This window comes from Eptatretus burgeri, chromosome 12 (genome assembly GCF_056783735.1).
Source record: "Eptatretus burgeri isolate ZD-2024b chromosome 12, Ebu_testis_v1, whole genome shotgun sequence".
In the NCBI taxonomy this organism is placed as follows: Eukaryota; Metazoa; Chordata; class Myxini; order Myxiniformes; family Myxinidae; genus Eptatretus; species Eptatretus burgeri.
In genome coordinates this window covers 82,606,031-82,620,214 of record NC_140972.1, presented here as the reverse complement: position 1 = coordinate 82,620,214, position 14,184 = coordinate 82,606,031, and the positions used below count along the sequence as shown (strand labels likewise).

Here is a 14,184-nt window from a genome sequence, read left to right as displayed (position 1 = left end):
AAAAAATTCAACTATATTTTATTCAAAATTTTCAAAAATTCTTTTTTGCTGAAACACACCACAGCCCTCACAGATGAACCTCTGAAAGTTTTACAAAGATCCGTTTCAGCCATCTCTGAGAAAAATGGTGACACACACACACACACACACACACACACACACACACACACACACACACACACACACACACACACACACACACACACACACACACACACACACACCCAAATGGCTCTCATAATATACATTAAATATGGGTCACCCAAGGGTGTGCCACTAGAAAAGGCCCCACAAATGCAATGACCATTGGATTCTAGCTGAGTTGAGGATTGAGTCTTCCAACAGCAGAAAACTAGTGCAGAACACCAGCATGACATCATATTAGTAGTAATTTCAACAATTTTTATTTCCTGCATTTAAAAATGTTAATTTCAGTCAAATGTTGGATCTACAATTTGACAAATCATTACATTTATTTTAAACTATTGTATTCATGATAGGAAATACAAAGGAACAAAATACACATATGGAAACATACGCAGGAAGTGATTATACCCATCACGTCTCTGCTGTCTCTCCACCCTATTCATGTTGTCTACACATTTAGTTATTATTCTATTAATACGCTAAGCCATATTTTGTGGATGTATCTCCTCCAAAACTGCCGGACAGATTGTCGCCACTTTCAGCATGCGGGTGCTCTGTGATCTAATGTACAGCAGAGACTATGTGAGATCGTGCCAGACGGACAGGTTTGGGAATTTTTGGCGATTTTCTAATTTTTACATTTGTTTGCATGGCGACATGTGACGTCACCGCTGAGAGGTAGAGTGATGTCTTGACATCATCGGTCATTCGCTGACGTCATTACGTCTGTCGTCGACAGACCGTCACCACTGAGGCGGAATGCCACTCCTAGAAAACAGCATCTGCAATGTAAAACCCTCTTCTGCACATGCCGACTACCTCAGAAGGTGCATTTGACACAAAAATGTAACAAGGAACATTGTATATAAAGAAATTATATAAATCACATTGTGAACACTGGATATATTGACGTCCGAACGAACCCTCACTTTAGAAACTTCGCGCGGAGCACGGGTTTGGCTCGTGAGTATTAATCCCACTTGTAGATTACGCATCCCATGGACGGGTGAAAGAGGTAGTGGTGGTGGTCTGTTCTGTGGTTGGCACATGATGGCACTGGACCAATCATGTTCAGTGATGTACCTTGGGATACATAGCTAATACTCGGTGGATTCAGCTTCACTTTTTAACCCCCAAAATTTTTGCTCATTCGCTTGTGATAGCGAGCTAAAAAGTATAGCGATCCAGTCATGTATACCAAGTACAATATAGCTGAGTTCCGTGGACCATTGACGCTTCGTCTAGGAGATACTAAACACTTAACTCCATTATAGTATAGATTCTTATCATCAACCAACTTCACATCTTTCTTTGCAACTAACCTAAATATCTTACTTTTACTCTATCAGATAATTAAGTCAGGGCATACAATTGCATACTATTGTTTTGAGAGACCATGACATTTTTATAGTCTGAAAATTAAATTCAGATGGGACAGTTGGCTTTAATTCCCAAGTTCCCAAGGAAAGATAATTATTGAATTTCAAAAACAATTTTATACAAGTAAATACAGCACATCAAATAAGCAACACAATGGACTCAGATTTGAGCAAGTTTTCACCTCGAGATATGAAAAGAATGAAGTGGAGCTAACAGATCGAGAATGCATTTTAGCAAGTAAAGAGTATCACCTCCAGAGCATGCAACGGAACAGAGCAGCGTTCCCAATGGTTGAGGAGACACAAAGAATCAACCAATCGTGGGCTGCCATGCACCATGAGCCGTGATAGGAGTACATTGTGGCTTAAACCAAGTATGAACATGCTCAAGCCTTGCTCTAGAGTGATGTGATGGACACACACACACACACACACGTAAGGAAAAGGGCAAGGTGCTCCACTGGAAAACTGGGAAAAACAGGCATAATGGGTGCACAAAATTTTTTAAACAAATTAAACACTTTTGATTCAAATAAAATAGATCTAACTAACATAGGACAAGCAGACAGAGAATGACCTTCATGAAAAGCCTTTTTGGAAATAAAAAGTCCCAAAAGTGTTCATATAACATGACATATACAAGTAGATGACTAATTTAACAAAATAGTCTTACAACTCCAACATAAACAAGAAAAAGAGCAATCAGAGATTGCAAACCCTTGCTAGGACTTCTTTTGAGTGGTGTAATTTTATAGGTTTTAGGGTAAATCCAATATGGCTGCCAAACCATGTGACCTATGTCATATGCGTGACCCTTTTGATCCTTATGGATAGGCGGTCAGATGTGTAAAGTTTCGCCTTGATATTTTCAGCCATTTCAAAGATTTTTGAAGGTTTTTTTTCGATAAAAAAGCAGTATGGCTGCCAAATCATGTGCCCGATGACATCATCAAAAAAAAATTTGTTTACCATTTTATCCCGAGATGACCTTCAAAATTTTTTATACTGATCGGTTGTAGCATTCTGCATATGCATTTATGACGTCTTCACGAAGACAGCTATGACATCATAAAAACACAACACTTATTCCTCATGAGGAGTACAATGCTATATGCCACTTATACACACATGGCTTGGGGAACACTTGTGTGAAGTTTCCCCTCGATTTGTCCAGCCGTTCTGGAGAAGATTTTTTATAGGTTTTAGGGTAAATCCAATATGGATGCCAAACCATGTGACCAATGACATCACATGTGTGAACCTTTTGTTCTTAATGGACAGGCGGTTATGCGTGTAAAGTTCAGCAACTTCATAGAAGAAAATTTTTGAAGAATTTTTTTTTTTTTAACAATATGGCTGCCGAATCACGTGACCGGTGATGTCATGATTTTTTTTTTCTGTGCACCATTTTATCCCTAAATGACCCTCAAAAAAATATTCATATTGATTGGATGTGGCGTTCTACATATGCAATTATGAAGTCATAATGAGGGTGCCTATGATGTCAAAAAAACACATTCCCCATGAGGAGTACTTGCTATGTGCCAAGTTTCAATTTTTTCCTTGGTGCGGTTTCAGAGATACAGAGGTCCAAAGTTTCCGTTTTTTCTGATATGGCTGCCACACCACGTGACCTATGACGTCATGATTATCATTAAAACATTCTACATCAGTAGTCGCAGCAATCGTAAAAAATTTTGTCTCAATCTGACAAGCGGTTGTGGAGAAAAGCACGAAAGTTCTATGCGGACAAACAAACAGACGAACAAATGGACCCAAATGCAATACCCTCTCAGAATCCTTCGGTGAGGGTAAAAAAAAAAAAGACACCGAATTCTAATTGACAACTATACTGGTGATAACTGAAACATTGTTTTTTTTTTAACAGCACCAAAGTGTTTATCCACAAAATTATTGCTGTAGAACAATATTTCCACAATGAGCAGACATGATCACAATGACTGCACAAATCTACATAAAATCAGGATATAAAGTTTCAAAACAGATGGAATTCACAAACCTGATAAAATCAGGCAAGGACAATCTTCATCATCCATCTCCACCACAATTCCAGGTGATACAGAAAAGCAAGGTAGCAGTGATCCATCAGAAATATCCCATAATAAAAGAGTAAGATCTCCATTGTCAGTGAAGGCTAGTAGTGCTGTTGTATGTCCAACAGCTAAAAAGCACACATGTGTAGAAGTCATTGGGCTAATGGATGTGAGGCCCAACACAGATTTTGAAACTTCTTGAATTGAATCATGTCTGCAGTCACAAAGATGATCGAGATTGGTCTTCATTCTTTGCTTTTTAAGGTGGACTGGAGAAACCTGAGAATGAAGCCAATGAAAACCTGAGCCAGAAAATAAATATGATGAAGATTTCTGTTGTTCTTGTAAACGTGTCAGCTGAACATTCCATGATCTGCAAAATTAAATAAATAAATAAATAACCCAAATGAACAACACAAACATTACATGCCAAACATAAATAAATATAAATTTAGGCAAACAATACTTGTATTTTACACCACCAAACCACTGTCAACTAAAACTTCATTAAGTCAGTTTTCTTTGCCAGTACCAAATAATCATGGGAGAATAGTGTACACCTTGTGGGGGACAAATATAAAGCAGAATATTTTAACCTTCGGTATGCAACAACATTAAGCCTGATGTACCGTCTCTTCCATTATTCCTCACTAGAGCTGGGCAATATTGATATTATTGCTATTCGATTATCGTCCCTCCAAATAGACGAACTAGCGATGCAGAAAGTATTCAAAAAGTATTCACACCGCTCGACTTTTGGCACATTTTGTTGTTACAGCCTGAATTTAAAATCGATTAAATTTACAATTTTTGCCACCGATCTCCACAAAATACCCCATAATGACAAAGTGAAACACGTTTTTTTGAAATGTTTACAAATTAAAAATGAAAAGCTGAAATGTCTTGCATCAATAAGTATTCAACCCCTTTGCTATGACACTCCAATTTGAGCTCAGGCGCATCCAATTTCCTTTGATCATCCTTGAGATGTCTCTACAACTTGATTGGAGTCCGCCTGTGGCCAATTCAATTGACTGGACATGATTTAGAAAGAAACACACCTTTCTACATAATGAGGCACTGTTGACAGTGCATGTCAGAGCAGAAACTCTACCATGAAGTCCAAGAAACTGTCCGTAGAACTCCGAGATAGAATTGTGACGAGGCATAGATCTGGGGAAGGGTATAAAACAATTTCTAGTGTTGAAAGTTCCCAAGAGCACAGTGAGCTCCATCATTAGAAATGAAAAGAATATGGAAGAACCCAGACTCTTCCTTGATCTGGCCATCTGACTAAACTGAGCAACTGAGCAAGAAGGACCTTGATCAGGGAGGTGACCAATAACTCAATGACCACTCTGACAGAACTACAGAGTTCCTTGGCTGAGATGTGAGAACCTGCCAAAAGGACAGCAGTCTCTGCAGCACTTCACCAATGTCAGCTTTATGGGAGAGTGGCCAGACAAAAGCCACTCCATAGAAAAAGACACATGACAGCATGCAGGGAGTTTGCAAAAAGGCACGTGAAAGACTAAGAGCATGAGGCAAACAATACTGTGGTCTGACGAGACGAAAACTGAACTATTTGGCCTGAATGCAAAGCACTACGTCTGGCAGAAACTGAGCACAGTTCAGAACCCATCTATAACACCATCTCGACCATGAAGCATGGTCGGGACAGCATCATGCGACGGGGATACTTTTCAACAGCAGGGAATGGGAGACTTGTAAGGATGGAGAACACAATGAATGGAGTTCTGTTCTATTCTGTTCTTGTGTATGGCAACTTGGCTGCCAGGTAGCTATCATTTATTGGCAGCATGGTAGGGCCACTGATGCTGTGCCCCTCTCCCAATACACCGGTACTTATTTTGCCAACCTCTGAAGGATGACAGGCTGAGTCAACCCAACCTGGTTTAATTCAAAAGCCAACCGGGCTTGAATTCAGGACCTTAAGATTCTGAGCCAGCCACCCTAACCACGAAGCAAACACCAGGCTAATGAATGGAGTCAAATGCAGGCAAATCCTTGAGGAGAACCTGCTTCAGAGTGCAAAAGACCTTCGACTGCGGCAAAGGTTTATATTCGAACGGGACAATGACCCCAAGCATACAACCAAAGCAACACTGGAATAGCTTCAGAACAAGAATGTGAAAGTCGTTGAGTGGCCCAGCCAAAGCCGAGAATTGAATCATATTGAGAATCTGTGGAAAGACTAGAAGGTTGCTGTTCACTGACACTCCCCAACCAACTTGACAGAACATGAGAAATCTGCAAGGAAGAATGGGAGAAAATCCCCAAATCCAGAGATGCAAAGCTGATACAGACATACCCAATAAAGATCATTTTCATCAATGATCTCTCCGACTCTGGAAAATCCTCTATTTCTCTTTGCCGACGACTCCACCCTCTGCCGTACCATCTGTCATCCCTCAGACCGGCAAGCAGCAGCTTCTTCGCTCACTGCAGATCTGGGTAAAATCACAAACTGGTCCAACACGTGGAACATGTCTTTCAATCCAGACAAATCTCACACTCTCACTATGTCCCTTCAAAAGGACGATTTAGAAAACCCCCCCATCCACTTTCTCAACAATCCTCTGGAAGAAGTCTTTTCTTTCAAGCTTCTGGGTCTCACTATCTGCCATGACCTTTCCTGGGAAAATCACATTTCCAACCTCGCCTCAAAAGCCAGTCGCCGACTGGGAATCCTCCGTCGTGCAAAGTCCTTCCTCCGCCCTCTTGAGCTCCTGACCACTTACAAAGCTTTTGTCCGTAGCCTGATGGAGTACTGCTCTCCCCTCTGGGCTGGTGCTCCTGCCTCCCACCTTTCTCGGCTTCACGCTGTCGAAACCAGGGCATTTAAGATCATCGGCATCTCCCGCATTGAAGCTGAGTCTTTGGGCCTCTCACTCAATCACCGCAGGTTGGTCGGTGGTCTTTCTGTCTTCTACAGACTCCTCTCCAGCCTTGCCCCCCCCCCCGCTCTCTCTGCGATTTGTCCCCACATTTCCACAGGGCGCTCAAGGTCCGCCAACAACCCCCTTCTGGTAAAACTACCAAAATCACGAATCACTGCTCATCTTCACTCTTTCATTCCTCTTTTTTCCCGCCTTTGGAATAAACTTCCTCACTCTATTCTTTCCCATTCTTCCCTCCAGGCTTTCAAAACAGTTGTTCACCACCACCTCTTATCTTCCCCCATCCAAATCCTCGATCTTTTCTACCCCCAGGTAATCCACCCAAGCCCACTTCCTTCAATTCCCCTGCTTTCCTTCCTGAAAGTCCCTGTAATGTCCATCTTCTCTTCGCCATGTTCCCCATCCCATCCCCATCCCTCTCCCTTCCACAGTTCACCTAATGTGTCTGTTCCCCACTGTTTTGTCCCTTCCACTCCTGCCCCTCTTGTCTCATGCCCCCTTGCTGTGAGTTGTGTGTTAGCTCTCATACGAGCCTCGACAAGGTATACAAAAAAAAAAAAAACACTCGAAGCTGCAATCACTGCCAAAGGCGCTTCTACCAAGTATTGAATCGGAGTTGAATACTTATTGATGAAAGACATTTCAGAATTTCATTATTAATTAATTTGTAAAGAATTCTACAAACTTGTTTTCACTTTGTGATTATGGAGTATTTTGTGTAGATCGGTGACAAAAAATTAAAATTTAATCCATTTTAAATCCTGGCTGTAACACAACAAAATGTGAAAAAGTCGAGGGGTGTGAATATTTTCTGAAGGCATTGTATATCGACTGCGCAATCACTTGTGCTAATGTGGCATGACCACCCAGCAGTGATAGCTGGAGTATGCACTATTAATGTTTATAAAACCCTTATGATGACCCACTGCACAATAGCTCAAATATATATCTGTTCATCACCATGTAATCTGTCCTGAAATTGATGCAAACACTTTTGTGTGCTGTCATTGAAAGCAGCGCTTGTGTCATGATGCAAACACTTTTGTGTGCTCTCATTGAAAACAGCACTTGTGTCATGGTATGACCATGTCACGTCATGTCATGGTCATACAAACATATCATAATGAGTATTTTTGAACATTAATGGCACTTTTGCAGAGTGGTCAAGATGCCGCTGTGACCCAACATCGGACTTCATCGATGCTGTAATAAACTGCACATAAAAAAAAAATGAATGATGAAATGGAGGGGGGGGGGAGATGAAATGCACATCAATCACAATGGTTGGTAGTTGGGGGGGGTATGAAGATGAGTGTTGTGTTTGTCGCTCTGAGAGCAGATGTTTGTGAGCTGTCAGCGCTATTTCTGTGCACGCTTTGCCATCTTGATGAAAGCTCTCCTGCACGGAGTCTAAGTTGGAGTTCAGATGTGATTGTACCGGTGCAAATAGTGCCCCTCCTTCATCAAGCACAGGTTCAGGATTCTCAACAGAAGACGCTGAACTGGCAACTGAGATGAGACTTAGTTTTCTTACCATCCACATAAAAGACGAAAGAGAATAGTGTTGCAGACATCATTTCTTTTTTACTGGGACTATAGTGTTATGATAATACGAGTCCATGTCAATAGTCTTACTAAATCAATGACAATACAACTCAAAGTCTACAGTTTACGAAACCACACACAACTTTTTCTATGATCGAATGTGCCAATATAAATCGACAGTTTGGAAAAGGTAGAATCGTGTCGACGATATAATTTCAATATCTTATTGAGCCGATAATCTTGAGATACCGCACAGCCCTATTCCTAATCCTTCTCAAACTTTTGTAATAAAAATAACTGCTGGCATATTATTGGCTCAAACTATATTTAAGTGAAGTAGCAAAATGAGCTCAACACAACAACTTGCAACTTATCACATTCTGAAATAATGATACATTTCAACGAAGAAACATGATCAGATTCCAGCATCATCTATACACATTCATCCATACCTGTCAGCATTGAAGGGCAGGGCTGCTTTAAGAGACCAACAAATGTCATCTTCATCAAAGATACTCTCATTATCAGCATCGCCACTGCAGACATCAGCTGCAAGTTCTTCATGGGATCCATCACCGTTTATCACATGCTCAGGAAATATTCTGTTTGATGCAAAGCCAGAGCTCATCGTCAGAGTTACCAGAAAAGATTTAAGCAGCCCAAAAGAAAGCATTCAGATAATAAATAAGTGGAAGACACTTGCCTGAAATAGTCTTTCAGTGAAATGTAGACAGCAATCTTAGATTCATCCAAAGCCACAATATACTCCAGACCATTTGATACTGCAACTACTCTAAAAGGAATCTTGGGTCGGTCCTCACGTTGAATTTCTGGATTTCTCACCCGGCAATACATGGGGATGTCGATATGGGCCTGGCAATTGCCAGTGGTCAAGTCAAAAATGTCTTCAATAGTTTTGTTAAGGCCACTGGATAAACCACACTCAAACAGTATTAAGAGGTAAACAAACCAATAAAAGCCAACTACATTCTCAAAAACTTTTAATTACTGTAACTGCATTACTGGGTGTGCACTTTTAACAAGGAAATTAGATGCAGCAGGAGGCCATTTGGCCAATAATGCCTGTGCAATATCAACACCAAACCAAACAAATCTGTCTCCCACCTCAGACTCAATCTCAATGAGAGAGACCTACAATTCCTGCCAATATCCCTTTACCCCTCGATCTTCAATGCTTTCAAATCTCATAGGTGAAGATGAAATTCTATTTAAGCTGATCTCTTTATGTGGGTTGGACAAGGGTTGTGATTAACGGTGCAACTCCAAGCTCGGCTGGGAGGTCGTGGAGGCCGTTCATCACAAGTCCTTCACCAACTAATCACCTCTCAGAATTGCCAACTCCACCTCCACCTCCTCAAGGTGCAACCTGGAGAGCCTAGCCTTGCGACTGGGTGAACTAAAGGAGCTCTGGCTGAAGGAGTGGCTCCCCAAAGACACTGTGGTCTGGATCACCAGCATGTAGACATGCCATGACACTAGGTCAAAGCCATTCCAGACATGGGTCAAATGTTAGTCAGCCTGGCATGCCCATTGGATGCCATTTAACATATTATGCCACCACATACCTGCATACGGAAGAGAAAGTGGGGATGTTGGCACACTCGAGCAATCTTCACTTAAAGGTCCCATGACACTCAAAAGTTTCTGGTTATTTATATATTAACTTGACGTTCCGAGTGAAGAAATCACCCATGTTTCTTTTTTAAAATCAACAATGGGATAATTAGACCAATATTTCAAACATTTGTAGTGCTTTTCACAACTTGCTATGCCCCGCCCCTCAAAAAAGTTGAGTTCAGCGAACCGCAGGTCACATGACTGTTGACGTCATCTCCAGAACGCGACTCGCTCAGAGTGGATTGATTAGACGTTGCGCACCGTATAAAGTACGTACAAATGCATTGTGCACGTGTTTGCTATTTCACTGATCGTCTTAATTCCTGTGATTGTTTCGCGGTAAAGAAATTCTGCTTCTGAGCCGTGTATGCACAACAATCACGAGGCAATTATTTATCCCTTTACTACCTTGTTGTAGTCGTGTACAAATACAATACATGTATGCACAATAAAGGGTTTTACCATGTCCACAAAATACAAAATGTGACTGTTGAACCTTTCCATTAAAAAAATTAACTTACAGGGACATACAAGTAAAATACTAAAGATTAATATTGCATCATTTCAAGGCACAAGAAGATAATTTTAAAATCAAACAATGTGAAAAACCTGCACCCACATTTTGCAGCTTATTGAATTGTTCGTTGAAACCAGCCTGCTGGGATAGGTACGATTCCACATACACGCAAGCCAGGTATGGCTGCACTCGACATACATGGGTTTATTCAAAAGTGAAGGTACTGCTTCCATTGGCTTGCTATTCATTAACATTTAGCCAAAATGCTGTAATAAATGAACAGGGAAAATATGTTGGCACAAGTATAAAAGACAAATTTATCTGTCCTATTACACGGCCTCATAGCCTCGGGAGTCTTACGCATTGACTTATACATTGTGTGCATGTTAATACAAGTTACTTGTCAACTCTTGAGTCTCGACTAGTCCGATAAATCTGTCGTCCGTCCGACTAGTCCGATAAATCTGACGTGTTGTAGCTTTCTTTTATTATTTTCTTTTCTTCATCGTTTTCTACTGGTGCTTCATGATGACTACAGTAGGAATAAAATAAATAAAAATGCATCAGAACGTCAGATTTATCGGACTACTCTGGACAATTGTCGCAAGGTGTGTTCTGCACACAAGTTTTCATCATATCCGGAAAGTGAGATTGCTTCGTTTTATGCGCGGAGAGATACGGCCGATGACATGGGCTGGCCTTGCTTGCGATTCATTCGCCGCAGAGCAACAGGTCTGCTGCGCTGCGCTGGTCACATCACCTCACTAAAATATTTCTGATATCAAACAGTATGCAAGTAGAATTTACATTACTGAATTACGAATAGGATTTAGTCTAACCAGTTGTTATTGCCAAGTCTTCCTTCGATGTCCTCCCAATCATCATATATATATATATATATATATATATATATATATATATATATATATATATATATATATATATATATATATATATATATATATATATATGCAATTTCAGTACTTTTGAGTGTAATGGGACCTTTAAATCCATCCATTGTGCAGGTGTATCAGGGACTTGACATCACCAAACCCTAGCCCCTTCCAAGCCCTGTGGCAATTGGCAAGTGGTGACGGGGACAGGTAGAGGATACTGCTAGGAGTCCACAGTCACAAATCTGAACCAGGCAGCCCAAGTGCGATGGCTGTTCATTTATAAATCGAGGACAACATTGATGCCCGTGTCCTACTTGGGTGATAGAGCAGGCCTCTTCACAATCGATCAGTGGTGCTCTCTTCCATGGGAGAAAAGGTGAGGGGGGGGGATAATATAACCCCAAAATATTGTTTACCCCATCCTGTTCTGCTGACCAGCCGCGATTGGATGGATATCTAGCTCTGCAGTCGAAACAACAAATAAATAAATCACCTTCAAAATAAAATCAATCTCAACCTGAAATTGGTGTCACGGAATGTGTGCATGCTTCAGAGCCACAGTACAGGGCATGAACGTTGAACGGCAATCATCGGAGGGAAGCTTTTTTGACACAGTCTGGCACCCTGCCCTACTCACCAAACTCTCTGCCCATGGTATTCAAGGCCATCTCCACTCATGGCTCGCAGACTTCCTCTCCTGTCGCAGTCAACGTGTGGCCCTAAATGGAGTTCTTTCATCTCCTCTTCCTGTGCAGGCTGGAGTTCCTCAAGGTAGCGTTCTGGGCCCTGTTCTTTTTCTGGTTTTCATCAATGATCTCTCGGACTCTCTGGAAAATCCTCTATTTCTCTTTGCCGATGACTCAACCCTCTGCCGTACCATCTGTCATCCCTCAGCCCGGCAAGCAGCAGCTTCTTCACTCACTGCAGATCTGGATAAAATCACAAACTGGTCCAACACGTGGAACATGTCTTTCAATCCAGACAAATCTCACACTCTCACTATGTCTCTTCGAAAGGACCGTTTACAAAACCCCCCCATCCACTTTCTCAACAATCCTCTGGAAGAAGTCTTTTCTTTCAAGCTTCTGGGTCTCACTATCTGCCATGACCTTTCCTGGGAAAGTCACATTTCCAACCTTGCCTCAAAAGCCAGTCGCCGACTGGGAATCCTCCGTCGTGCAAAGTCCTTCCTCGGCCCTCTTGAGCTCCTGACCACTTACAAAGCTTTTGTCCGTAGCCTGATGGAGTACTGCTCTCCCCTCTGGGCTGGTGCTCCTGCCTCCCACCTTTCTCGACTTCACGCTGTCGAAACCAGGGCTTTTAAGATCATTGGCATCTCCTGCAATGAAGCTGAGTCTTTGGGCCTCTCACTCAATCACCGCAGGTTGGTCGGTGGTCTTTCTGTCTTCTACCGACTCCTCTCCAGCCTTGCCCCCCTGCTCTCTCTGCGATTTGTCCCAACCACATTTCCACAGGGCGCTCAAGGTCCGCCAACAACCCCCTTCTGGTAAAACTACCAAAATCACGAATCACTGCTCATCTTCACTCTTTCATTCCTCTTTTTCCCGCCTTTGGAATAAACTTCCTCACTCTATTCTTTCCCATTCTTCCCTTCAGGCTTTCAAAACAGCTGTTCACCACCACCTCTTATCTTCCCCCATCCAAATCCTCGATCTTTTCTACCCCCGATAATCCACCCAAGCCCACTTCCTTCAATTCTCCTGCTTTCCTTCCTGAAAGTCCCTTTAATGTCCATCTTCCCCTCGCCATGTTCCCCGTCCCATCCCCATCCCTCTCCCTTCCACAGTTCACCTGTGTCTGTTCCCCAATGTTTTGTCCCTTCCACTCCCGCCCCTCTTGTCTCATGCCTCCTTGCTGTGAGTTGTGTGTTAGCTCTCATACGAGCCTCGACCAAGGTATACAAAAAAAAAAAAAATAAAAAAAAAATTAAAAAAAAAGCTTGCTCGTCACAGTGTAAACATTGCACCCTTCAGTGAAACATGCATCCCCGATGGAGGGTAGTTGGAGGAAGTCATAGGTGGCTTCACATTATGATGGAATGGACAGCCAAAACAAAACCATAGACAAGCAGGTGTTGATTTTGTGATTCAAACTTCGATTGACGCTTCACTCCAGTACCATCCTAAGGGGATAAACGCCAGACTCATGACAATCTCCATCTCGCACACATCTCAGCACCAATGCACTGACTGTGACAACTCCAGAGAAGATCAAGCAGAAATTATATGAGAACCGAACCATCATTAGGAACACACCAAGAAACGATAAGATCGTCCTAATGGGTGACTTCCATGCACGAGTTAGAAAAAAAACTCAGCCAAGCTTGGCGTTGTTGGCTGTAATAGTGTGGGTAAAAAGAATGCCAACTGCATCCTCCTCTTCACGCTGTGTGCTCCGCACCACCTGGGAGTAACCAATACCATCTTTCAAGAGCCCAATAAGCTGAAAACAACGGGGGGGGGAGGGGGGGGAGGGGGGGGCGAGTCACGTTTCAGCCACGTCCACATACGTCTCACCTGTAGTCACCATAAATGGTGTGGAAGCGAAAGTCGGCAATCATTTTTTGTGACCTCGGCAGCACACTGGCCCAAAACATCACAAATGATGATGAAGGTACCATCAGAATTGACAAGGCCAGCACAGCATTCGGCAAGCTGCAGCACAGACAATGGAGAAATCATGGAATCCATCTCTCCACTAAGGTCATAGTCTACCGGACAGTTGTGCTTACAAGATTGCTGTACGGCCGCGAAAGGTTGACTCCCTATTGCCGACATCTCAAACACCTTAACCAATTCCATCTTCGACACCTGAGAAAAATTGACAACATTTAATGGCATGACCTGTCCCCAATACAGATGGCCTTGATCGTTGTCACATTGAGTCCCTTGTCATTGCAAAGCAGATCTGTTGGGCCAGACAAGTGGCTTGGATGGATGACATCAGAATACCAAAGGCCATATTTTATGATCAGTTAAAGGAAGGGGCTCACAACAGAGGCAGCCAATGTAAGCGATATAAAAGACGTCCTCCAGCAAGTCTACCCTCACATCCTGCAATGTTGGG

The 14,184-nt window shown here is 42.3% G+C and overlaps 1 protein-coding gene across 1 annotated transcript in view; it reads right to left on the bottom strand.

The window, feature by feature from the left end:
- SPG11 (SPG11 vesicle trafficking associated, spatacsin) overlaps nucleotides 1-14,184 on the bottom strand; it is a 213,204-nt gene that overhangs the window by 182,313 nt on the left and 16,707 nt on the right. The window contains exons 4-7 of the mRNA XM_085848691.1: nucleotides 8,750-8,951; nucleotides 8,499-8,648; nucleotides 3,547-3,953; nucleotides 1,779-1,924 (exon numbers count right to left, since the gene is read on the bottom strand). Of these exons, the coding sequence (XP_085704817.1) occupies nucleotides 1,779-1,924; nucleotides 3,547-3,953; nucleotides 8,499-8,648; nucleotides 8,750-8,951 (905 nt within the window). The remainder of the gene's footprint in view (nucleotides 1-1,778; nucleotides 1,925-3,546; nucleotides 3,954-8,498; nucleotides 8,649-8,749; nucleotides 8,952-14,184) is intronic.